Source organism: Plasmodium inui (assembly GCF_000524495.1).
Source record: "Plasmodium inui San Antonio 1 unplaced genomic scaffold supercont1.4, whole genome shotgun sequence".
Taxonomy (NCBI): domain Eukaryota; phylum Apicomplexa; class Aconoidasida; order Haemosporida; family Plasmodiidae; genus Plasmodium; species Plasmodium inui.
This window is the reverse complement of record NW_008481838.1, coordinates 1,110,545-1,135,080: the sequence shown is the minus strand read 5'-3', so window position 1 is coordinate 1,135,080 and position 24,536 is coordinate 1,110,545. Positions and strand designations below refer to the sequence as shown.

The following is a 24,536-nucleotide window of genomic DNA, read 5'->3' as shown; positions in this document are numbered from 1 at the left end:
ATTTACATTTAATGGATGCATTTATTTAACGTATATAATGGTAATAATTATATGTACAGTTGTTGAAAAAAAGTGATGAAATAATTTTTTTTTTCTCTTTCTTGCAAATGCGAAGCGGCTGTATGGTCTCCATTTCTCGGTGCAAGCACCACGAAATAAATTAGAATTTCTTTTAGAAATACCTTTATGAGCACGGGTGCCCGAGTGGTTAAGGGGGTGGACTTAAGATCCTCTGGTCACTAGACCGCGTGGGTTCGAACCCCACCTCGTGCACATTTTTTAAATTGTGAACGACTTTTGAAAATGTTGTTACATCATAAGAAATCATTTCATTGCATATGTAGAAATCTTTATTGCAGTTTCGGTTAAAGATTGACTAGCTCGTGCCCGCTCTTAGCTTTTTTTCTTCTTTTTCCCTTCACCTATTTTGTGAGCGCAAAAATGTTCTCATGGTACTATAAAATGTAGCCACATCTGCATAAGGCATCTGCGCACAAAATATTCACATACTTCTATTTATATGTCATACGTTGTGGGGGGCATTTTTACTCATAAGAATGAATCAACCGAATGACCCTTCTTTATTTTCCCCCTCCCCCATTTTGACACAAAGTGTTTCGCTAAACACTGGGAAGACAGAAGAGTTCATTTCGCAAAAGAAACAATTGTTAAGTTTTGATCATGGACTGAGCAAATTCAATTATTGGATGATTATTCACTTTTTCATGTCTCCACTTTGAGTTGAACTATGAGGTGCGACACAAATCTGGCATTAGGGATTTAGTTGCATGGATCGGCTTCCCGTCTCTACCATTTCCTTTTTACTTTTCATATTTTACACTGCCAACAGCTGCCCCGTCGTACACACGACGAAGAGAAGTTTCTCAATCAGGAAGATCGGAATGGCCTTTACGTCCCACAGCACATATTACAATACAAAACTGATATGATAGTCACCATCTACATTTTTGTTTTGTAGTAAAAGCGTTACAAAGGAGTTCCTTAAATGCTCGGTGATCAAACGGGTGGTGATGGCGGAATAAAATGCTAAGTTACCAACATTAACTTAAAAAGGTATAACTTTTACGCAACAATAAAATGCGTTTTTAAAAAAGGTAATTAAAAATGAAAATCGTCATCTATCTGCCCAAGTACGCATCCTCGCGCGTTTACAATTTTGGCAGCCGGTAAATAAAAGAGTGAAACAAACGTATACTTTCACACGCAGGACTTCTTGTAACAAGGTAAAACGAATGCATAACCAGGCGCCCTTCCTTATCTTTCCCGATATTAAACTCTCACTTTCATAAAAAAAGTCATATATTATGTTAACAAAATTGTTTGCCTGTTTCTTAACTAGAAATTGTGGCGTAAAAATGGGCAACTTTTCGCTTAATTTCTGTTCCTTTTTTCGCACTCTTTCACTTTTTTATTTTTAGCAGTTAGAAAGTGGTGAGAATTGTTGAAATGTGCTGAAATTTGTTGAATTTCAATTTTTTCTTTCTTCTTTTCTTTTCCTTTTTTCTAAATCGCGACATTGTATACTTTGTTAAAAAAGATATGCTTTAATAAAATTATTTTAAAAATCTTCTAATTCTCTTTTTAAAAAATGTTTTTTTCTCTGGTATTTATTTTGTTCCCACGCCGGGACTCGAACCCGGGTCGTTCGGGTGAAAGCCGAATATCCTAACCATCTAGACTACGTGGGATTCATATATTATAGTGTACGCAACAACTATATATGTACTTAGTTCGCACAAGTAATTTTCGCCAAAAAAAAATATTTTCTGTACTGAGCAATAAAGGAGCAGGACTTCAAAAAAATCCGGAGAGTGTCAAAATAATTACAGAAATTGTATTTCGAGGGCCCCACATTGCGAGGAAAAACCGGATGCACAGTGTGCCATCATGCGCGCATAAATTATAGCAATGGTAAGTAACCCTGGCAAATGTCAGAAAAGGTAGAAAAGGTACAAAATATTAGTGCAAAAGTTTTATAGCAATTTCTAACTAGAAAATGAGAGCAGCTGACTGCACATTAGCAAACATTGCAAATGCATACATATCGTTCTAGCAATGTCCAGCAAAGTCCTAGCAATACCTAGCAAAAGTCTCAGAAAGATCTAGAAGATTCCTAGGAATATAGCTAACATTGTCTTAGTACCGTGCCTGCAGATTGAGATAAAAAATTTAGATAATATCCGAAATGTTGAACATCTTAAGATATCGCTCCTCTCTTTTATTTGGACAAAACCGACATTTTTTTTTATTTTAAAAAAAAAATTAATGATTTATATTTGCTTGGATCACCCATCTATCGTTACATTTTCTCCTTTTGTTGTATCGTCCGAGAACTTTTCTCAGTCCACCCGCGTATAGGCGCATCTGCGCTTCTGAAATGAGCACAATTCTGCACATGCAGTAAGAACGCTTCTCCGTCATCCTGCTGTTAATTTTCCTCCGATTTTCTACATATTTTCCACTCCGATATGCCACCTCTCAATTGGCACCTCCGAATTCCCATCATTCCACACACGTTATGTGTGCATCCGTGTACGCATTTCGTCATGCGTCTTTCAAAAATTGAATAATTTGTCCAAGCGCACTGGTAGACTTTTCTCTTGGTGTATGTGCAACAGTTGTGTATGCAACCGTTAGCAGAACAAATAAAAAAAAAAAGGTATTTTTTTGCAATACAATTGAATAATTGTCGAACGTTCCTTCTTTTTAACACGATTGGTATTTCGTTTTGTTATTTTTCGTTATGTTTCTTTCTGTTTTGTTCTGTTCAATCATTTTTTCTTCCCTACAGTGCTGCCTTCCATTTCGAAGTAAACGAACGTGACACGCCTTATACCCTAAATAAACGAAATACTACACGATATGAATGTTAACATAAATATAACTCCATTTCGTGAAATCTAAAGTGAAAAAATTGAATGTTGACTCTTTTTGTTCGCTTCCTTATCTGCACCTCTGATTGGCGCACATCTTTACAGACAGATTATCCCATTCGAGCATGTTCTTTTTTTCCTTTCGAAATTTTTATATGCACCGCTTCCCACCCATTGTGCCGGTAAATTTACTTGAAGTCTTCCACCCCCTTTTGTTGCATCCTGATTAACTCGTTTTGAAAATTGCGTTCGTCCTTTTCAACGAAGAGACTCCCCCTTCGCCCTCGAGACAATTTACAAGTCCGTGTGTGTATGTGTATCTACGCAGTCTTTGGTGGAGCTCACCGCGAGTTTGAGCGGCCAACCTTCCCAAAAAAAAAATTCCAATGCAACTTCTTCTCCCCTTTGAGCCAAAATAGGGAGAAAGAAGAACGATTTGCCCAAGGTACAATTTCAAAATGACGAGATGCAAATGAAACTGGACGGTAGAGTCCACCGATTGATAATGAAAAAAAGAATAAACTGACACTTCAGTGCATAAAGGAGGAGATAAAAATTCGCAAAAGAAAGTAACAATGTTATGAATAGGTATCCCATGCGCTGGTACAACAGTCGACTGCACGGTCAGAGAAGTTCCACCTTCTTTTGTACACATATTTCCGTCCATGTGGAACATTCGCTGTTTCACCCACCTCCATTCGGAGTGTCAAATAATCACCTGAACATAAAGAGGCCCGATTTTGATGGCTAATTCTGGGAAGAGGGTAAAAAGGAAAAAGAAAAAAAAATGAAATTACAAATTGATTGTTTTTCCCACACCTGCGGGATTCAACCCCAATCATTTTTTATCCCCATTTCGCCACCTGCACTTTAATTTGCCATTTTTGTTCCCCTATACAGAATCAACAAAAAAGAAAATTTCCAGCAAAATCGTCTAGACCGAAGAGGAAGCGCAAGAGGGGATTAACGCAGTTGGGTAATTTAAAAAAAAAATTGCACATGTTTATAAATACCAACCAGGTGAGAAATTTTCTATCCTGCCTCTTAACCAGAAAGTGCTATTTTTTCTTTTCTTATTTTTCTTTTACTTATGTTTCCCTTTCTGGCAGGACGAAAGTGTAGACATGGTTTATGAAAATGGCTACTTTGTTGTGGTTCACAGAAGCATATCTAAGAAGAAAAGAAGCCCAAAATCGCAACAAAGGAAGAACAAGGAAAACGCCAAAGAAAACTTCCCCTTCGACAATAAGAACAAGAAAGACCCTCAACAGACATTATTCACGTAAGTGGAGACAAAACGGACATGTGCCTAAGCACGTTGATGTGTATGTTAATATCGAAGGGGGGCATATTCCCCAGTGTCCTCCCCCCCTGACATGCATTGGTTTTGTAGCATTTTTTTTTACGTGTATTCCCCCTTGACATTCTCTGTTTTCCTTTTTCTTCGCAGGAATCTTCTGAAGAAAGTTGCTTAAGGAGCACCAGATAATGGCGAACTATTCCCAAGTTTGAAATTTTTTCCCTTCCCTGCAACAAGCCTTATTATTGCGCTTCCCAACAGGGCGCCCGCCTGCTTCTTCACCTTTGCGCATGGTATAATTTATTAGCCATTTTTTTTCTTTTTTTTTTTGCGCTTCTGTTTTTCGAGTTTTTCTGACACTTTCTTTCCCTTCCAATGTCCATGCCGCTTTTGTACCTGGAATTGCTTATTCCCTTTTTTTTCACCTATTTTTTTTTACTGTTATGCTTCGTTCATTCAAGTTTTCCAGCGTGGAAAAAAAGGGGTTTTATAAAAACGAATAAGCTAAAAGTGTGAGTGGGTAAAAAGAGCGTGTAAATCTCAGCTTGTCATATTGTACATGCCCTGGAACAGGGGCACACCGTTGACATAGGTACTTATATACATGCCCACGTGCTTAAGCAGGCGCGTATAGGGGCAAGTGGGCACGCTAGGTACGCTGTTCAACCGATATGCAACTTGGTGTGCTATTCAGTCGGGCATGGCACTTCGAAAGTACGCGCGCACAGCACAGAACAGCATAGGCAAGCTAAGCCAAGTGAATTTTATAAGGGAAGGCGATGCTTCTCATATTTGCAATAAAGTAAAATAATGTACATGTACCCACGTACTCACTCGTGCGCAGATAGTCAACAGCTTTCATACGCGTGGGGGGGCAAAATGCCTTGAGGGAAAATCAGATTTTTCCGTTGCCGCCGGGCTTGCCCATGTTTCCTAAATCGGAATTTTTTAAGTTGTCAAATATGTGCTTGTACTTTGGGTCATTGGCATACTTGGACAGTAACTCGGGGTTGCTCATCATGTTTTGCATCATTTGGTAAAACTGGGGGTTGCTGAAGAGCTCTTTCATTTCTGGTGAATTTAAATCTGGCATGCCACCGGGCATTCCGCCTCCCAATCCGCCAGGAATTCCTCCTCCTAATCCGCCACCTAATCCACCTGGTATTCCTCCTCCTAATCCCGCGGGCATGCCTCCTCCCATGCCACCTCCTAATCCGCCTGGAAATCCACCTGGGTATCCTGCTCCCATCCCGCCTGGCATCCCTCCATCCATTCCTCCGGGAAACCCTCCTCCCAATCCGCCACCTAACCCACCTGGCATTCCTCCCGGGAAATCGCCAGAAAAGTCGGGTTGGCTGTAGGACGAATCTGAGGAGTCCGAGTCGTAGTTTTCCCTCTTGCTGTTATCCTTATACGCCTTTTCTGCGGCCTTTTTAGCGGCCAACCTTTTCTTCAATTCCTTTTCTCTTTCTTTTCTTTTCTTTTCTTCCTCCTTATTAATTTTGTACCTTCTCTTCTCATAAATCTTCTTATATTTTTCTTCAATCAGTTTTTGCATTTCCCATAAATCTTCATCATAATCGATTTTCTGTCCCTGTTCAATATCAGCATGCGCACTTTCCCATTTTCCCAGGTATCTGTATGCCTTCGCTCGAATTTTGTAAGCATTGGCGCTGTCAATGTTCAAATTTAGTGCCTCCGTACAATCTCGTATGCAAGCTTTTGGTCTTTTCAAACTTAACAAAACGGACGCCCTTTTTGTGTATATCATGGCGGATGGATTTCCATAGGAAATTATTTTATTGTATTTTTCTAAGGCTTCTTCAAAATTATTTTCTTGTACTAAATTTACAGCTTCTTCTTTCAAGTTACAGATTTCTTCAATCGCCTGTTCGGATAAATCTCCTTCTATTGTTGGAGCTAAAGGGGGACATTCAATCGTTTCTTCTTTCATTAAATCTTCATCATTTTCTTTCTCTTGCTCCTGTTCTTCCTCTACTTCCTCTTCGTCTTCATCATCCTGTTCTTCCTTGTCTTCATTGTAGGACTTTTCCTCGGTGCTATCTTCGCTTGGAATGTGTTCATAAAAGTCCTTATCCTTTGGCACCTTTCCACCGCAGCTTTCGATAAATTCCTTAAAGAAGGAAAACTCTGGCTTCTGCAAAATGGCCGGGTCTTGCTTACACAGGGACACAAAGTGCTTCAGCTCTTCAACTGGAAGAGGGGGATGAAGAGGAAACGGCGCAGCGACGTTAGCAGAGGGGCAAGAAGTTTACCTAAGCGTGGCATGGAAACGAACCTAGGCTTCCATACGTGCAGCTCCGCCACGTAACATACAACATGGGAAACACGAGAGGGCCTTCATTTTATGCAATGGCTAAGAGGCACGATGTTGCCTTCCTGCTGTAGGCCTCCATGGCTCGTTCGTTTCTTATTCTGTATGTACACTCTATACATTTTGTCGCATACCCATGTGGGGTTAGAGAAAAAAAAAAAAAACATGCATCCATACATACAAGCGGTATAGTACCCATAAATATCCATCTGTAGCATCACATTTATGCGCAATTTCGCCAACTTCTATATCGCTCTAAGTTTTTCTCAATTCCTACTTTTGTTAACATCCATTGTTGTGGGCGCGTCAAAGGGGAAAAGCCAAAATGAGCTGCTGAAAAGGGAGCTTCTTTTTTTTTTCTGCAATCAGTGAGTTAATTCCAAAACCTGGTAAGTATCACAAATGCAAGAGTAAAAAATCGCTGGAAGTCGAAAAGGGCCTACGAAAAAATGTACTTTGCCAACAAGTTTACAGGAGAGTATATATAATGTTACATAAATGGATGGAAGTAAATTTCTTAATTAACTGCCGAAGTATAAAATAATGCCACTGCGATATGCAGAATGGGATAATGCAATTGCGACAAGGAAATATGCTATTCCTGCGCCTTTTTTTTTTTTGTTTTCTTTTTTTTAATTTTATGTGGCGCGATAGAATAAGTGGAGTACGTCGCCTATTTCATCGAAGTGGCAGTACGCGCGTTTAAGTGCATGTAGGCCGAGGGGGAATACGACCTGCACTTAAAAAGTACATAAGCGTAGATATGCATATAGAGAACGTACTTAAGAGAATACTCCCTTCAGGGGTCAATCACACGACGAAATGGCCACCGATTTTTTCTACCGAAGATATGTACTTAACCTTTTTAGCCTAAAACTGCGTGGATGCAATAATGCCACAGGTTACTTAAAGTTAAAAAGGGAACAATAATTTTCTTATCCACTTTTTTTTATCAATAAAAACAAGTAGCGGATGCTGTACCCATATTTTTTTGGCCTATAAAAAGTATCGGATTTTTTTCTCTCATTTTTTTGGTCTATAAAAATAGGAACCAATTTTTTCCCTCGTTCTTTTGGTCTATAAAAACAGGAACGGATTTTTTCCTCTCCTTTTTTTGGTGGATGATTTTTCATGCACAGAAGCAAAAAAAAGGTTTGAAGTTCCCTGAGCTACAGCCGCATATCTTATAAGCAAAAATATAGGCAAACACATGGCATAATAAGGACATCTAATTATGTACAAGTATATACAAACATGCTCATATTTTATGAGAGCGTTTAAATGAGGAGCATGACATATGGGGGAAGAACTAAGGGGGGAGATTTTCACCGCCATAGAATGTTCAAAATGAATTTTAAGGTAATTCATTCGACACATTAAATGCTGTTCCGCCAAATTTTTTAAAAAAGCAAAGACGCACTTTGAAGAAAGTTAAATTTTTCCAGAGAGCCATTTTTTGGAAGAATGCCCAACCATTCTATCTTGTGTAAATAGGCGAACAATATGTGTTGGCCGATCATAAACCGCAACTTAGTTATACATATTGTCCTACGCGCGGACGTGTTTATGTTCCTACATGAAACTTCTTCACCCGTTCTATCGTATTTTTGCCAAACTGTCCACCCTTTATTAAATTGGAGAGGAAAAGAAATGGCCTACCATTGGGGCATAACAGCATTCTAGCTGTTTCAACAAAGGAGCCGTGGTAATTTCCACATGGCTAGTGGTGAACATTTTGGACACCACATCATAGGGTATAGTTCCTGTAGGTGTAGAGCAAGGAAATTGAACGACACCCCTTTCACATTCATGTTTTAAGTGGAAATTATTCCATGTTCACCGGCTTTGGAAAAACACATTTTTATCAATTTTTACCAATTTTTAAGCTATTTGTATCCCCCCCACCCGATGTCAGATTTCTCCGCGTGGGCATACCGCTCGCAGGCACAATTGAACGTATTAGCAGAGTAACCCTTTGTGCGACGATTTACTTTGCGCCTTCTCACAAAAATGACTCAAGGGAGAGGTCATCTTTTGTTAAACATATTTGATTGTACGCGCGCACCACGAGTTCCTTCGCTTTTAAAGAACGCACATTTGGGCATAATCGGTAGGGGGAAGGACTGCTACGCTGGCTTTCTTCACCGCGTTCCACGTTTAACTTTTTACATTTTTTGACCCCTACGGAAAGGCTTTTTATCCCTTAGTGTTAAAGTTGATTCATGCACCTAAATAATCAGATATCCATAAGTTCCCGTACGCCCAGACGTATAAACGAATGGAGCAACGAAAAAAAAAAGGGAAATGTAAAAATGGTGAATTACATCAAGGGTATCACAAAAGAGCTGGGCGCAGCACAGGTGTTAAAAAAACGTTAGTTAAAAGAACATTAATGCGGTGAATAATCATCTAAAAATTGTGGTCAAAATACAAGTCTTATGCGCGCCCATAAAAAGGTACAATAATATACAAATGTAGTAGGTATATATGTCCTCCCATACACCTACATAAGTACCTACATGGACATTACCCCTGATAAGTAGGCCACAAAAGTCGTCATTAATATGGTGGGAAGGCCAGTAGCAGGGGTCCCTTTTTCCAGCCTCGTTCGATCGTTTTATTCCTTTTTCCATGCACCTTCCGTCATCCATGTGGATTCATTTTTGTGCGTACGACTCCCCTCTCCGTAGTCACGCAGGGCATTCCAAGTCCTCACACATGTAGCCACTCTTCTGCTCCCGTTTCAAGAGGTACAAATTAAAAGTGCACGCGAAGGAAGTAAACAAAATGGTACAAATTATGTAATAATACAGCTTCACATAATGATTATCATCCGACAGTATACGTAAAACCTCTTCTAAAATCCCCCAAATCCCTACGGCACAGAGAAATGAGCAGCAATCAGCTATAAAACGAAGCACCGATTTCAATTTAACTTGATTAAGATTCAGGATACAAACTTGGACACACTTATCTTCCGCGTTGTACCCTCCACCACTTATTATTTCTTCCTCATTTTTAAAAGCATTTCCATAAACACAAATGATGTCTTCGTCTAATTCTCTCTCCTCATGGATTTTGTCCAAGTTGTTAAAAATTATTTCGTCATCGTTATTGGATTCCTCCTGTATATATATTTCTGTTGATTTATCTGACCCTGTAAAATCTGAGTTACTCCCCAAAGTATATTTTTTCTTCATCTTTTCTTAATACACAAAATTCATTCATTTAAAAGAACGACGTGTGATAAGGGGGGGTGGGGGTGATCGAGGAGCATGTGCCTTCGTAAGGTGGAGTAGTGTCCGTCCAGTGTGTTTTGGGCGTGTTGCTTCGCCTTGTCTTCTTATATATGTGCCTTATTGCCGGCCGATGTGCAGGCAGGTTATCGGGTGCGCATTGTATACTAGTTTACGTATGCACCACGCACAACCAAAAGGAAAAAGGCAAACGGATTTACAAAGAAACGGGCGTCGAAACAAAATGGTATACGGATAAACTGGTGCTTCTGCCCTTTCCAGTAGCAGGGGGCCTACTCCCGCGGGTTGAACCTAGATATGTATATAAATACATGCAGTACAACCACACCCCTATTGGGGCGCTGTATCTCTGGGCTAATGCATTAAAACCGTCATCACAATAATAACGGTACTCCGGTGAGGCCCATACACAGGTACGAAATCGTGTGGTATGTACGTATATAACTATATATACGTCTACATATGTGGACATAAAGGATAAATCCACGCGACTAGACCTGCCGAATTGGTAGATTACAGAAAAATACGGAATAATACAAAAATATACAGAGAAAAAAAGTTATAACAATGGAGTGGCAACAGAACGACAGGATGTCAACTCAATGGAAACTCAACGACAACACAACGTTAACTACCTAAAACCTATGTGATGAAATGGAGTAGAAATAAAAAAAAAAAAAGCTGTAAAAAAAAAAAAAATTTATGTGGCAACACTAACATACGCCTCTTCTCCCACTTGAGGTCCCCTATTAGACATACTAATATGCACTGAGTTTTCCCTTTAATGCAATTTGCTGCGGCCACAGTTTTTTTTCTCCAAATGATGTAACCTTCAAAGATGAGCGAAGTCCTCCTCTGTTCTTCTCCTTTCCATTTTGTTGGCTTTTCTTCTATATTCCTCGCACGAGTGAACAAATGATAAAATTACTCAAAAATAATCATGGTGCGAAGGTCCGAGTTTTCCTTAAATGGTCCCTAGTTGGTCTACTTAATGTTTTAATATCTACGTCAGCTTTTTACGTTTTGACTATGTTTTCTCCGTGTAAAAAGTAAAGAATGATAAAGAATTAGTTTTTGCTAGAACTTTTTTTCTTTCTTTTTTTGTTTGAAAAATCTTTGTCTTTTAAAAACATAATAAAAGGTGGGTACGTTTATACAAAACTGATAATTATTTGAAATCGCTTGTATTCCCTGAGGCATTACTAGCTGGGGGGGAGGGGTGTCTGTTCAGTAATTTATGGATGACTTGTATATATGCCTTTTATTTTGCAACACTATAAGAGTAATGTTATGTTACACTACTATATGACGTGCTGCTATGAAAAGGATGAATATGAATACGCTTGGACTCTGCTGAAAAAGTGGCTCCTATTTCGTGTATCTAATTTTTTGTGAGTATAACTAAGCGCTGGTGTTTTCCCTTCGTTTCGACGTGATTTCTAATTGTCACTGTGCATATGGTAACAACAGTATTATGGCAAATACGAAGGATGGGTTTTAAAAAAATGGCGAAATACTTCAAAGGGTAACGAAGTTTAACACTAAAAGGGTGGGCCCTGAAGAATTCTCCGCATATATTATATACAAATCTACATATATATTTTCTGTGCTGGTTTTTAGCCAAAGCGCGCTTGAGTTAACTACTTTTTGGAGCCTCTAACATGACTTACAAAGAAAAAAAACCGACGCTTCCCCCCTTTCTGGTGACCCAACTTGTTAAGGAGCAGGGGTATATAAATCCTCTCAGTGTAGGTCAGCGTAGGTCAGCGTAGGTCAACGTAGTCAGCTTAAGTTCTATATCAGTTCTCTTTAACACATGGTTATCATTATACAGAATGAACATAAATTTTCGAGGCACAGAAACGAAAACGTTTTCTTCGAAGAATTGAAAGAATATTGTTTTCAATAAACCAAGCGAATCGAAAGGCTGCCCTTTGATGGAAGTCATTAAAACGGGTAAAGGAAATTTTGTGTCAAACTGATGGCAAACTTGATGGAAAACTTGACGGCAAACTTAGAGCAAAAAAATTTTCTTTTTCTTGTATAAAAAATTGAATTAACGTTTTGTAACAATTTAACAAAACTGAAATTTTTTAAATTAAATAATTGAATTTGATAAAACATTACAAGGTTATGATTATCGTATTTAAGTTTGTACAATTATAAGTACATTATATTGCAAAGGTTAAGAGGTTTGTTTTTGAAAATTTATTTTTTTTAAATATAAAATGGTTCACTTGTTGAAAGAAAAAGGGGCTCTTCGTGCTGGAAAGATGTATATAATACGCGTATATGTACACACAAGTATTACATAGATTATATTATATATTATGGATGGCGCGTAACCTCCTTTTTTCTGGAGGAGTGGCCGTTGGATTGGAGAAGAAACGTGTTTTTTTTCTTTTTTTTACCCCGTTTTGTAAGAATTGGAAAAAAAGTATAATATATTCTATGCCTACTTATATACCTATTGCATATTTTATTTTTTTTTACGTACAAAAACGGGTGCCCCTTTACCGATGGTAACAAATCCAGTAATATATTTTTCTCGTTTTTTCGTCCTTCATCATTCACTGTTTCGTTGCAATATGTTCGTCAAAATGCGATGTTTTTTTTTCTTAAACCCATTCGTAGATTTCGTTAAAAGAGAAAAAAACAACCGAATGCAATTTTCTCAACAACCAGACATGTAACGTATACCTATTTATGCTCCTTTTGTATTTTTTTCCCTTGTGCTCTTGAACAACATAATCTGATCATTTACATAGGAGATAGAAAAAAAAAAAAAAAAAAGGAAACAATGAGGGAAAAATTCCCCTAAAGAAATGTAAGTACATTTTTATTAATTCCTGTGTTAACAAAAAAGTTTACCATGCGTAAATTTTTACCTGCCTTACGAAAGAGGGATCCTAATTTCCATACCCATGTCTTAACTCCAAAAATAAACAAAATTAAGGTTCCGGAGAAGAGTTCCTTCAAGCCAACACTACAGGATGGTAACTAAAAAAAATGAGGCAAAAAAATGGGCGAAAAAATGGGCAAAAAATGTGGCAAAAAAATAACCATGTCTTGCGAGGAGAGAAGTTTTAACCCCCTTGCCAAGGGCGTTATAAATGTAGGTACAACGTCCTAGGGAGGCTACCCCCATTAGTTTTGTAAGTATACGCACGTACCCACATACGTCCATTTGGCTACGCTCGTTATGCTCGTAATGTGGCTCCCTTCGCCACAGCAAGAGGAAGTAGAAAAGGGCACAGCCGCCCGCAACGAATGAAACGGCTCCATCTAGGGGCAAGTCATATTTATTCCTCTTTAGTAAAACTTTCACCTTTGCGCAACTTTACTAGTTTATCTCTCTTCGCCCCATAATGTGAATTTCTAATTCGGAACCACCCTTTGTGATAGACATGCACCTCTTCTTTTTAAAAAAATGTTCCCATTGTAACATGTGGAAAGAATGCAGTCCACGCGGTTTTGACGCCACGATCTGTTGCCAAATGGAATGCGAATTCAGTCTTTACAAAGTTTTAACTGTTAACTGCATTTCATTTTTGCCTTGTCCCAACTTGCCCCTCCCACACGGTGACATCTACGCCATGGGTTATATCTGTGCCCAACCGTTCTTCCTCCTGAGAGGGACAAAACGAGCTATGCCTCCTTACGCCGCGCTACGATACATGCCCATTTATTTGTCCAAAGTGCTCTCCCACACTCGCAAAAAATAGTCACCCCAAGAATGGGCGCCCAATTCGGGCACAAAAATTTAAACGAAACTAACCTTATGAACTGAATACAATTTTTTTCCTCTTTCAAGGCAAATACGAAATAACGCCGATGCAAAGCGTCCCTGGGCACATCATCCGACCCACCTACGCTGAAACTGGGTTTGTCAAATATTCAGATATCAAGTACGAAATTAAGGATGAAGAAAGTATCGCTAAAATGAAAGAGGCTGCCAAAATTGCAGCCCAGTGTTTGAAGCTTTGTTTAGAAAATTCAAAGGAAGGGGTAACAACAGATGACATAGACAAAATGGCCTTCAATTTTTACATAAAAAAGGGTGTGTACCCGGCTGGCATCAACTTCCACGGCTTTCCCAAAACAGTTTGCGCCTCTCCGAACGAAGGTACTGCCCCTTTCGTGCGATCACATTTGGTTCAGCTATGTGCGGGGCAATTCTGGATAAACGATTGTGCCAATTTGGCTAAAGAGCTGCACCAATTTGGCAAAAAAGTTGCACTAACTTCTCTAAAGAGTTGCACCAAAGTGGATAAACAACTTCGGCAACCGTCGCTTCTTCGCCATTACCCCCCCCTGCAGTGGTCTGCCACGGAATCCCCAACTTGAGGAAACTAAAAGACGGTGACATCATAACGTACGACTGCACAGTCTATGTCGATGGGGTGTTCGGAGACTGTGCCGGGACCACCGGCATAGGCACCATCTCGAGGAAGCACCAAAAGTTAGTTGATGTCAGCAAAGAATGCCTTTACAAAGCCATTTCTGTGTGTAGACATGGTCAAAAATTCTCTGAAATTGGACGAGTCATAACTGAGCATGCAGAGAAAAATGGATTTAACGTGATACAAGAATTCTGTGGACATTTCATTGGCCGAAATATGCACATGTACCCTTTGATTGAACATCATTATCCGAATGGCCATCCTGACGATGAGCATATGCAAGTGGGACAGATATTCACAATCGAGCCCATCCTATCGGAAGGAAGTAGAAATATCCATACATGGAAGGATCAGTGGACAGTTTGTACTAACGACAATGCGTTTTGTTCGCAATGGGAACACACCATTCTGGTGCAGCAGAATGGTGCTGAGATATTGACCCAGTGTGATTAGCAAGGGGAGGGGAAGCGGAACAATCGCACTGGAGGTACGCACGTGGGACACACTACATGGATGGGTTCTTCCCTCATGGATGGATACTTCCCTTTCTGTGTGTATATTGACACAGGGGATGCAAAACGCAATTTGCAGATCCGCTTACACCTTAGGGGTGTATGCCCACCACCCTGTGTTGCTATTTCCACCCCGCGGTTGACGTATAAAATGCAACAATTTTTTTCTGTTCGTGAAATAAGATAGCATGCTGCCATGTATTGGGGCACAAACATTAACACGTTTTGGGGCATCTTACAAAGGGTGGAAGCATACCTTCCCCCCCCAATTGAGAGGACCCTCGGAAAGTATGCTCCACTCTTTCCATTTTAACTGTGGGTAATTAGCCCCTGGAATTTGCTCACACTTTAGTGTCACCGTTTCGCATCAAAAAGGTGAAGAACTCTGTCTGGATAAGCTTAAGTACGTGCCGCTCCAAATGGATTAAGTGAAGCCACGTTGTGCCAAGCTGATCTGAATTAAATTCAGACGCCGTATATGGGAAGCTGAATTTTAAATATCATCCCAAGTAATGACGTAACACTTGCGAATGAATAGCAGGCGGAAAGGTTTAAAAAAAAAAAAACAACAAACAGAAAAAAATACATACGAGGAACTCGTAAAAAATGGGAGTCGACGAATCGCATTTTTCGATCCCCCCCTTTGTTCCAGCCTAAGCAAAGCTGATAACGCAAAATGAAGTGCGCAGTAAGGGAAGGGGCTGTCCTATTCTTGTCTCCACATTTTCCAATCGATCACATGCTGGCTAGATATCCCGAAATGATGAAAACCGCAAATTTTTCCCATTTCGGAAGTAGCCCCATATTTTTCTTTTTCCATTTGGTTTTAATGGGGCGGATGCCAACATTTATATTGCTCCCCTTTATGTTGTGGTTGCCCAATGAATTACCACCTCCCTCGCAAAATTACGTGGGCATATATACATGTTGACTGTAAAATATAGGATTGATCAAATTGCTTCTATGAGAAAATATAACTAGTTTTTTTTTTCTTTTTATTGAATGAGGGGGAAAGTGCGTAGCTCACATAGGGAAAGGGTAAAAAAAAAAAAACAAAAAAAAGTAGCCACAGATTTGTACCTACATCATGTGCGGTTACAAGTGTGCATATAAAAAAAAAAGACATTGCTGCAACAGGGGTGTACTATTGGTGGGGATGGGGTTGAATTTTTCAAATTTTCAATCCTCAAAGGGGTTCCTTATTTATTTACCCCCTTCTGTAACGGCGGTTGAGCCTAGCATTTGCCCCCTTCGGTACATGAGAAAGATCGTCCGTTCTATCCTGTGGCACGAAGGTGTCACATATTGTAAGCTACAAGTATAATCGTTAAATTTGCATTCGATGCTGGTCAACAATGGGAATCTCTTCTAAGGTCTCCTTAAAAAGAGAGTGAAACACATTATATGAAGATGGGTAGTTATGATACATGTGGTTAACATTTACGGAGTCTTCAATGGAAATATCCAAGGATACACATTTTTTAAGATCATATAAGATGCTGCATTTGCTTTGCATATTATCTATACATTTGATGACCGAATTATCTTCCGTAGGATTTGTACTGTAATAGGTTTCTGACTTATGGTAGGCATCGTACATATCATACGACGAGGGCAAATTGAAAACGTCCAAGGGCAATAGCAATGGGACGTTTTCATCGGAACTGTTTTTTAAAGTGCGATCAAGGTAATTCTTATGCTTAATGAGAAAGCTGTTGTTTATTAGTTGTTCTATGGGGTCATTGGGAGCTGGCCCCTTCACTTGGGTTTCCCTCTTCCTGTTTCTGAAATAATTTGCAAAGTGTAAATACGATATGCATCTTTCCCACTGGTAATTCTTTATGTAGTCCAGGGATTCTTTTAACTGTTTTTCCTTTTTTAGTTTTGCATTTTTATCTCGGTGTTTTTGCTCCTACGGGAGGTGTGCGATGAGGGGGTATACATCGGGGAGGTGCATGCAAGTGGGATATAGCAGTGGATCGACATAGCAGTGGATTAATTTTCCTATCTCTTTTTTTCATTTACATTTTCCATAAGGGGCATCAGGATGCATTGGAACTTATGCTGAGTGGAAATAAAGCATATATCGCTTAGCTCGTTATTGATAAATTCGGTTAGCTTGGAGTATCCTATTTGATCGATATTTATGCTTTCTTTGTACACGTTTTTATAAATGAGGGGTAACCGACTGAGGGAAAAACCTTGAGGATAATGAAAAAGAAAAAAAGAAAACACATGGTATTTTTCTTTTTTACACACGTCGGAGATGCCTGTATTTGTGCCTAACTAGTCAAAAATGTATGTTTCGCATTGAGATGGAGAAGAGCCAATTTTCTCATTCATACTACTTCTTTAACTGCTCTAATTGAATCTCGTTAGTATGCCCTTAATGGGCCCCTACTTTCAGCGCGTTTAAAGCACTGTGGCGTTGATGCCACACGGCTGCTGCGCCTGTTGCTACTACTACTACTCCTGGGCTACTCTACTCCTACTGCGGTTACTACTGCTACAACTACTGCCACTACTACGGCTACTACTACTACTGCTGGGCTACTATACTCCTACTACTGATGAACTTGCTCACGATAACATTTCCTCCTGGCACCCTCACAGGCTCTAAGTGTATGGTGAAGATATCCGGAGGGGCCGGGAACGTTGTATACACACGTGAATGCACACACACTTTTACGATGATACGTTTATACGCACACATCATTTGTATTCATTTCATCACATTTATTCGCGCTTTTGTTTCTGTTTTTATGCCTGCATTACCTTTTCCCTTTGTTTTGTCCTCTGAGTAGCTATGCAGAAGGCGATAGATCCTATCCTTTATGATAGTTATGGAGTTTTCCTTGTGATTCTTTGAATCGGGAGTCTCATTAACCAGCATTTTGGAAACATACGTTTTTGAAATGGCCATCGAGGTAAATATGGGAATAATATTATTGTTGTAGTAGGAGAGGATGTTCAGGTCGATGCATTTTTGGAGTATGTGTATGATTCTTCCTAACTTCATCGTCCTGAAAATGTATGGGCCCGTGTGTTTTAGAGTTTCGGCCAAGATGTATCTCCCTCCTTTGTGATTATTGTCACCTGCGGGGAGAGATGCGGTAAGGGAAGTGTGAAAATAGGCAGAAAAAGGAAGTGATAAAATGGGCAGAAAAAGGAAGTGTTAAAATGGGCAGCAAAAGACATGTAGGCAATCTGAGGACAGAAGAGTGAAAACATAGGGGGCCAGGACTGTGAGAAAAATGTCGGGATAGCAGAGCGAACAAATGTAGGAACAAAGGTTCGAACAAAAATGGAGACATGAGTGTGCAAACATGTGAAAATAGACGTGTGAAGGTGTGTGAAAAGAGACATGTGATAATGTCTGTGAAAAGAGACGTGTGCCAATGTGTAGGGACAAACAAGTAAACAGATGCGTACTATGCAACATGCAGGTAAAAACAGGCGCGCACAACCATATATGATGCAGTGGCACGAAGAGATATGCACACACTAACGTGCAGCGAGCCCCATAGAACCTGACAAAGCACTAATCAGGGCGTGAAGGCGTCATTGTCTCGTTACTCACATTATGTCGTGCAGACATGTACTTAGTTTAGATGTGCACTTCGGCTCACTAGCTAGAATTTCACACAAGTAGCAAAAGAAAGCAAAAAAAAACAAAAAAACAAAAGCTATATCAACGTTGTACTGTGGTGCAGTAAAGCAGCAGTTTTACTGAATTTAAGCGGACTTGCGGGCCCAACAATGAAATATATGCACATATAAATGTAGATATATATTATGCATCGAAATAAAAATGGCTCAAAGGAAAGGAAATCTAAATGTAAGTAACGACAGAGCAAGACATATACTTGGGAATGTTCTCTCAACGAATTCGAGAGGATGCCTTCCCAATTAAAACGCACCAAGAATGAAAAGGGAACATGATGTCAATACGGATTCAACTCTGTCCTGTCCCAACTCCGAGTTGCACATATAACAAAATCAATCACACAGAAGAGAAATGAAACAACAGCTTCTTTTCTTGCACTTACTGGACTGTAATCTGAACCTGTCAATAATATGAATGAACAAGAGAGGGATGTACTGCAAGACGCTTTCAGTATCGTCATTGGGATTTATAAAGAAATCTTTGGATATATCTCTGAGGTATATGCAGATATTTTCGTTATTGAATGTTTTCTTAAAATATCCTTTTTCTCTTTTGTCTTCTTCTTCTTCATCTTCTTCTTCGTGTGAATTTATCTTGCATATTAAAAATCTCTGATTGATATCTTCTCTACATATGTTTACGAAATTTGTATTCAGCACCGCACAGTCTGGGAAGTACTTGCTTATTTTCCTTTTTATCTCATTTGCTTCCGGTAGAATTCTTTCATAGTATAGATATTTTATAATTAAATAAATAAAATCGCTGTGTATTTGCTTTATATCGGTGCACTCATTTTCCTTTTTGTTTGTGTTCATATTCTGATGGAGAATTGGGCAATTGCATGAAGCGTACTTATTTGAGCTTTTAAAAGGAGGAACATCTCCTGTGTTTGATGCGTACTCATTTTTTGCTTTATGATATTTTTCATTTATTGCACAGTTTTTCTTCACTCCTTTTTTTATTTGATTAGGGTACTTCAAGAGTTCGTATTTTTTGTTGGGCCGAAAAAATGTGTACATGCCAGCGGGAGGTGTCCTCAGCAATCCCCTTTCGTGAAATGGCACATTTTTTGCGCTGGGGCTGAAGCTCTGGGAAGGGGTGGGGAGCAACCGCCTTCCATAGTTTGTGTTGTAGTTTGTTCCATAGTTCGTTCCGTAGTTTGTTGGATAGTTTGTTGCGTAATTAGTTCCGTAGTTTGTTGCGTAGTTTGTTCCGTAGCTGGTTGCGTAGTTCGTTCCATAGTTTGTGCTGAAGTTTGTGCTGAGGTTCGTCCCGTGCCTCGTTGCATAATTATTTGCACAGTTATTTGCGTAGTTCATCCCGCAGCTCGTTCCGTAGTTTGATCCACAGTTCGTTCCACAGTTCATGTTGTAATTAGTCCCGTAGCTCGCCCCGTAGTCCACGCCGTGGTCCGTGTCGAAATCTCGGATGAGAGGAAAATTGCAATTTTCCGCGTCCTCCCCGAACGTCCTGCCGAGTGTTGAGAACCCCCTCGCATACTGCTGTCCGTCGCGTATGTTAGGCGTTTTCCCCGAGCATGCCTGTTTGTGTGTTTCAAGGCTACCCCCCACAATATCTTCCGCATTAATGTCCGTGTTCGTGTCATCATTTGTGTCATCATTGGTGCCCATATTTGTCTCTTCATTTGTCTCCTCATTTGTGTCATCATTGGTGCCCATATTTGTCTCTTCATTTGTGTCGTCATTTGTATGCATGTAGTTCCCTGCCAATGCCTCCAGAGTGTCCTCCACATATTTCCCTACATGGGCGTGCTCATTCTCAGTACTTTCCCCAGTCGCAACACACACTTTCATGTTAAATGGAGCGTCGGCTTTCATGTATCCGATAGTGTCCATATTTGAGCTAGGCGAGTAGTTGTATTTCACCCCGTTACAACTCAGGTTGTTTCTGTTCTCGCCAGCCCAGAGGGATTTACCATTTTGATCCCCAAGAAGTGCTCTTTTTTTTTCGTGATTTATTTCTACATATCTTTCGCTTTGTTGCTTGTTTTTTTCCCACGCGTTGTCAGCGTTTTCGGTAGTACGAGAACGCATGAGGCCCAACACAGAGGGGTATGCCCCCGTAGACAACGGCGAATTACTCATTTTAGAGGTCCTTGTTTGCGTACGTAGATCCTTGCACAATTATGTGCCCTCGTGATTACACAATCGATGAAAGAAGCACTCAAGGAACGAAGCAATTAAGGAACGAACCAATCAAGGAACAAGCCAATCAAGAAACGAGCCAATCTAGGCACGGAACAAGGTGGGCAATCTATTGAAGAAGTATACAGCACGCCAAAAAAATTGACAATGCATTAGCTGCCCCTGAAGGAAAATAAAATACTCCAAAGCGTAAACATAACAGATGTGCTAGCTTGTAGTACAAAGTAGATGCAGCTAAGTAGAGAATTGAAGCTTTTGCAGGCTGATTTTACTGATTTTTTTTGAATATGTTCAGCGCTTTCTACATGAGTACCTACGCGCTGTGTTGATACTGTAGAATACGTGAATGGATAAGATGAATTATGTTAAATGAAAATGCTATTAACATGAATGAAAAAGAAGCATTTCGATAGCAAAGGGATATAACAACACGGGATATGAAGTTGACTGTCAGGTCCCATGAGACCGGCTTCAGAGATGTAGGAGGTTTTTGTAATGATTGAGAAATGACCACATTTTAAGAAGTCACATAAGTTTTTCTAACACATGATGAACATCACTATGTGAGTTAATAATCATATATCGTGTGCACCGATAGCATGAAGTATCGCTGCCGCTGACATGAAGTATCGCTGCCGCGGACATGAGGTATCGCTGCCGTGGACATGAAGTATCGCTGCCGTGGACATGAAGTATCGCTGCCGCGGACATGAAGTATCGCTGCCGTGGGCATGAAGTATCGCTTCCGCGTACATGAAGTATCGCTTCCGTGGACATGAAGTATCGCTTCCGCGTACATGAAGTATCGCTTCCGTCGACATGAAGTATCGCTTCCGCGTACATGAAGTATCGGTGCTGCTGTCAGAAAGTATCGGTGATGCTGTCAGGAAGTATCGGTGATGCTCTCATGAAGTATCGGTGATGCTCTCATGAAGTATCGGTGATGCTGTCAGGAAGTATCGGTGATGCTGTCAGGAAGTATCGGTGATGCTGACATGAAGTCTTTGTGCTTTAACACGTCACACAGTGAAGTATTATGGTGAAGTAGCTAGCTTTCTATGTTTATTTTTTTTCGCGGAAAGTACATAATTGATAAAAAGGATGGAAGCAGAAAATGGAAAGTGGCAAATATCCGCAACAGGTTTTGTATATGCTATTTCCCACGAGATGCCAAGCCATTATCCCTACAAATTGTGCGTCTGTATAAATGAATGTTCGAAAAAAAAGGTGGAATACATTATTGGCAGTTTTTGTATGGAACTATAGGCTGTAAGTTTAACCCCGGATATGATAGCGATTGCTTGAAAATTCAGATTGGTTCCCCCGGGTTTTTTTATATACTAGATAAAGGCATTGATTCCTGGGAAACTGGCGTATAGATGCACGCCATGGAATGCCCAGAGGAAGGACGAATTCTATCGGAGTGTATCCGAATTCGATTTTTTTCCACAGATCAGCATCCGTGACCCTGTAAGATGTCGTTGATTTCCCCCGACACTGTTAGAGATCGCGGAGATGGACAAATCCATATGGATAGTTCAGTCTTGTGTATATCATCTCTGTACAGATAAATGCTTCCCGTGCAAAGAGGTAACGTGTAAGGACCCCATTTTGAACCACAGGTCATTCTGGTTACACACACGAGGAACATAACGCACGCAAGAATTATTTCTGCAATCATAATTTGAAGGAAAAAACGAACAGATAGCGCAGAGCAAGATACAGAAGATTCTGTCTAAGTCGCTTGCCAAAAGGGTAACACCCTCATGGGAAGGTGAAAATAATGAATTCTTCATATTAACATATCTGTCCACCTGTAAAGTGCCAACGTTTCCTTTTCCGTTGTTCAGTCACAAAAGTGTGTAAAGTTATATCGCGAAGTTAATCCTTATATGGGCACTTCTTCGTCGATCTGAATTGGATTATCCTAGAATAAATCAATCAAGGGAAAAAGGAAAAAGAAAGAAACATCAAGTAATTCTTATAGGAAAGGAAAACAGCTAATTTGTGTACAACATTTAAAAATCCTGAAATAATGCGGCAGTCAAATTGGGGGGAAAAATTTTGCAGAAAAATTCTTCAGTAGAATGCCGTAGAAGAAATATGATAAAATCGGTGTAAATAAGTGCGTGTGCAGAAGATGATCCCACCAGCTTCTAAATTTCGCTTCTTAAAAGAATCCACCATTTGAAGATACAACCTAGTGCAAAGTTTTTCAGTTCAAATGGAAAGGAATAATATAAATTTCTTGTTTTAAAAAAAAAAAAGAAAAGAAATGCGTCCGTAAAAGCAAGGTTGTTTTTAACGCATGAGGAAAAAAGAAAGAAATGTAAATAAGGGTGCATTCAAACCGAAGTGTCAATTGTGTCGGGAAGACGGCACCTCTTTAGATTCATCATAGGTTGCTATAGTCGATATATTTGGGGACCTTCACTTATTCCTTTGATAAGAAAAAAAAAAGAAGACGAATAACGAAGATATCACCATTGGGTATCAATTGAGGTGAGAAAAATGGAAAATGATGTTTGCTATGGTGTGTAGGTTCAAGGATGGAGGTGAACAAAATGTGGCTTGGTGCTAGGAGACAAGACTACGGTGGGTCACTCGAACAAACATGCGACGAATCGCAGATAACTCTTTTACTTTTCCTTTTATCCACGCATGATAACAAGATGTTTTCCAAAAAATTCTGACGAAAGTAATCGACATATAGTTTCAGAGATGTTCTATATTCAGGGTTAACTGAAAAAAAAAAAAAAGGGATTGGTTCCATTCAGTTGTACATTATTTTCAGTACACTCTGCTATTGTAGAAATTATCTTTTGTTTAAACGCGCCTTTCATGTAGCTCCATGTTTTATATTTCCATTTGTCTGTGTTGCAAAGAGGTGTCTTTTTTCCTTTTGGAGTAATTCAAAAAAAAGGAATTTTTTTTTTTTTTTTTGATGTATGACTAATGTTAACAATTTTTTAACTCTATTTAAAAACAGTCATTTTAATCCGGAACGGATTGACAACATTTAATTTCTGCATTTTAAAATGCAGTCGCATTGTGCGAAAGTAAAGCCATACACACGCGGGGATGTATATGTATGTATTATGTACTTACATACTTGGGGTGAAGGCTTCCCCGCCTGCCCCTTCAGCCTGATCATAGGCGTGATTCCCATCATTCTCTGCTTGTTGGCCCGTAGGCGCGTCGTAAAACGTGCGTTTTCGTCTTTTCTTTCATACTTCTCCGTTTGTGAGCTTTTTGGCTTTTTCCTTTCCCTCCATTATCTTCTCACGAATTGTAACCTCCTCACTATTCATATCGCAGGCCCCTTTTTTCGTGCAACAGAAATCAGTTTCTTTCAACTGACCAAGTCAGTAAGCCCCAGAGGTGCTGTTTTCCTTTCTGCAGTAGTTATATGCCTATTGTTTTTTAAAAACCATTTTGTGTACAGGGAAACAACAAAACAAAAAAAAAAGAAAACATTCCAACTTTTAACTATTCATTTCTTATGATAAAAAAATGTAAATGGTGTGATTAGTACATGTACCAAAAGTGTAAACAAAATTGAAGTTACAACTCGTTGTGCTTCAGTATCGCTCTAATTGTGCTTTTCTGTTTTTTTTAAATTACGTATCACTATTATCCGCAACGTAATAATATATAAATACCGTACTCTTCTTTTTTAATTTTTTTTTTTTTTTTGACGGGTTTTTCCTCATGTTTATGTGGATTGTTTGGCCTGTTCCAAATTTATCACCAAAAAATATCTGACCCTCCTTTAATTATTCCTCGCGATTATGTATTATGGACCCTTATTGTTGTTACGTTTTCTATTAATTTTGCTTCCACTGTTGTACAAATTGATAAAAGAAGGAAAAAAGAAAAATAACACCTAGCATGTCAATGTTCAAATGAATAACACACTGTATTTTTTTTTTTTTTTTTTTTCCGTTTCTTTAACGCTATTGCGTTTAACTCCTTGACGATCAAAGGGGAAACGCAATCTGAG

The 24,536-nt window shown here is 39.4% G+C and overlaps 6 protein-coding genes and 2 non-coding genes across 8 annotated transcripts in view; 4 read left to right on the top strand and 4 right to left on the bottom strand.

Moving 5' to 3' along the window:
* The first annotated feature begins 190 nt into the window (after positions 1 to 190).
* C922_01421 lies at positions 191 to 273 on the top strand. Its single transcript has one exon. It is a non-coding gene; the product is annotated as a tRNA-Leu (tRNA).
* Positions 274 to 1,636: 1,363 nt separating this feature from the next.
* C922_01420 lies at positions 1,637 to 1,709 on the bottom strand. Its single transcript has one exon. It is a non-coding gene; the product is annotated as a tRNA-Glu (tRNA).
* A 2,184-nt stretch (positions 1,710 to 3,893) lies between these two features.
* Positions 3,894 to 4,369, top strand: C922_01419 (hypothetical protein; the record flags this gene model as incomplete). Its single annotated transcript, XM_008817025.1, has 3 exons — positions 3,894 to 3,914; positions 4,004 to 4,176; positions 4,345 to 4,369. 3 exons carry the CDS (start codon positions 3,894 to 3,896, stop codon positions 4,367 to 4,369), a joined length of 219 nt encoding a protein of 72 aa, XP_008815247.1.
* A 720-nt stretch (positions 4,370 to 5,089) lies between these two features.
* On the bottom strand, positions 5,090 to 6,559 carry C922_01418 (suppressor-tumorigenicity protein 13; the record flags this gene model as incomplete). The annotated part of the gene is made up of 2 exons (XM_008817024.1): positions 5,090 to 6,408; positions 6,508 to 6,559. 2 exons carry the CDS (start codon positions 6,557 to 6,559, stop codon positions 5,090 to 5,092), a joined length of 1,371 nt encoding a protein of 456 aa, XP_008815246.1.
* A 2,660-nt stretch (positions 6,560 to 9,219) lies between these two features.
* C922_01417 (hypothetical protein) lies at positions 9,220 to 9,729 on the bottom strand (the record flags this gene model as incomplete). Its single annotated transcript, XM_008817023.1, has 1 exon — positions 9,220 to 9,729. One exon carries the CDS (start codon positions 9,727 to 9,729, stop codon positions 9,220 to 9,222), a length of 510 nt encoding a protein of 169 aa, XP_008815245.1.
* Positions 9,730 to 13,620: 3,891 nt separating this feature from the next.
* On the top strand, positions 13,621 to 14,642 carry C922_01416 (methionine aminopeptidase, type I; the record flags this gene model as incomplete). The annotated part of the gene is made up of 2 exons (XM_008817022.1): positions 13,621 to 13,912; positions 14,107 to 14,642. 2 exons carry the CDS (start codon positions 13,621 to 13,623, stop codon positions 14,640 to 14,642), a joined length of 828 nt encoding a protein of 275 aa, XP_008815244.1.
* A 1,386-nt stretch (positions 14,643 to 16,028) lies between these two features.
* Positions 16,029 to 20,473, bottom strand: C922_01415 (hypothetical protein; the record flags this gene model as incomplete). The annotated part of the gene is made up of 4 exons (XM_008817021.1): positions 16,029 to 16,613; positions 16,727 to 16,902; positions 17,477 to 17,797; positions 18,751 to 20,473. 4 exons carry the CDS (start codon positions 20,471 to 20,473, stop codon positions 16,029 to 16,031), a joined length of 2,805 nt encoding a protein of 934 aa, XP_008815243.1.
* A 2,624-nt stretch (positions 20,474 to 23,097) lies between these two features.
* C922_01414 (ubiquitin thiolesterase) overlaps positions 23,098 to 24,536 on the top strand; it is a gene marked incomplete at both ends in the record, with an annotated part of 3,736 nt that continues 2,297 nt past the window's right edge. Inside the window, one exon of the mRNA XM_008817020.1 lies at positions 23,098 to 23,128. Within this exon, the coding sequence (XP_008815242.1) occupies positions 23,098 to 23,128 (31 nt within the window). The remainder of the gene's footprint in view (positions 23,129 to 24,536) is intronic.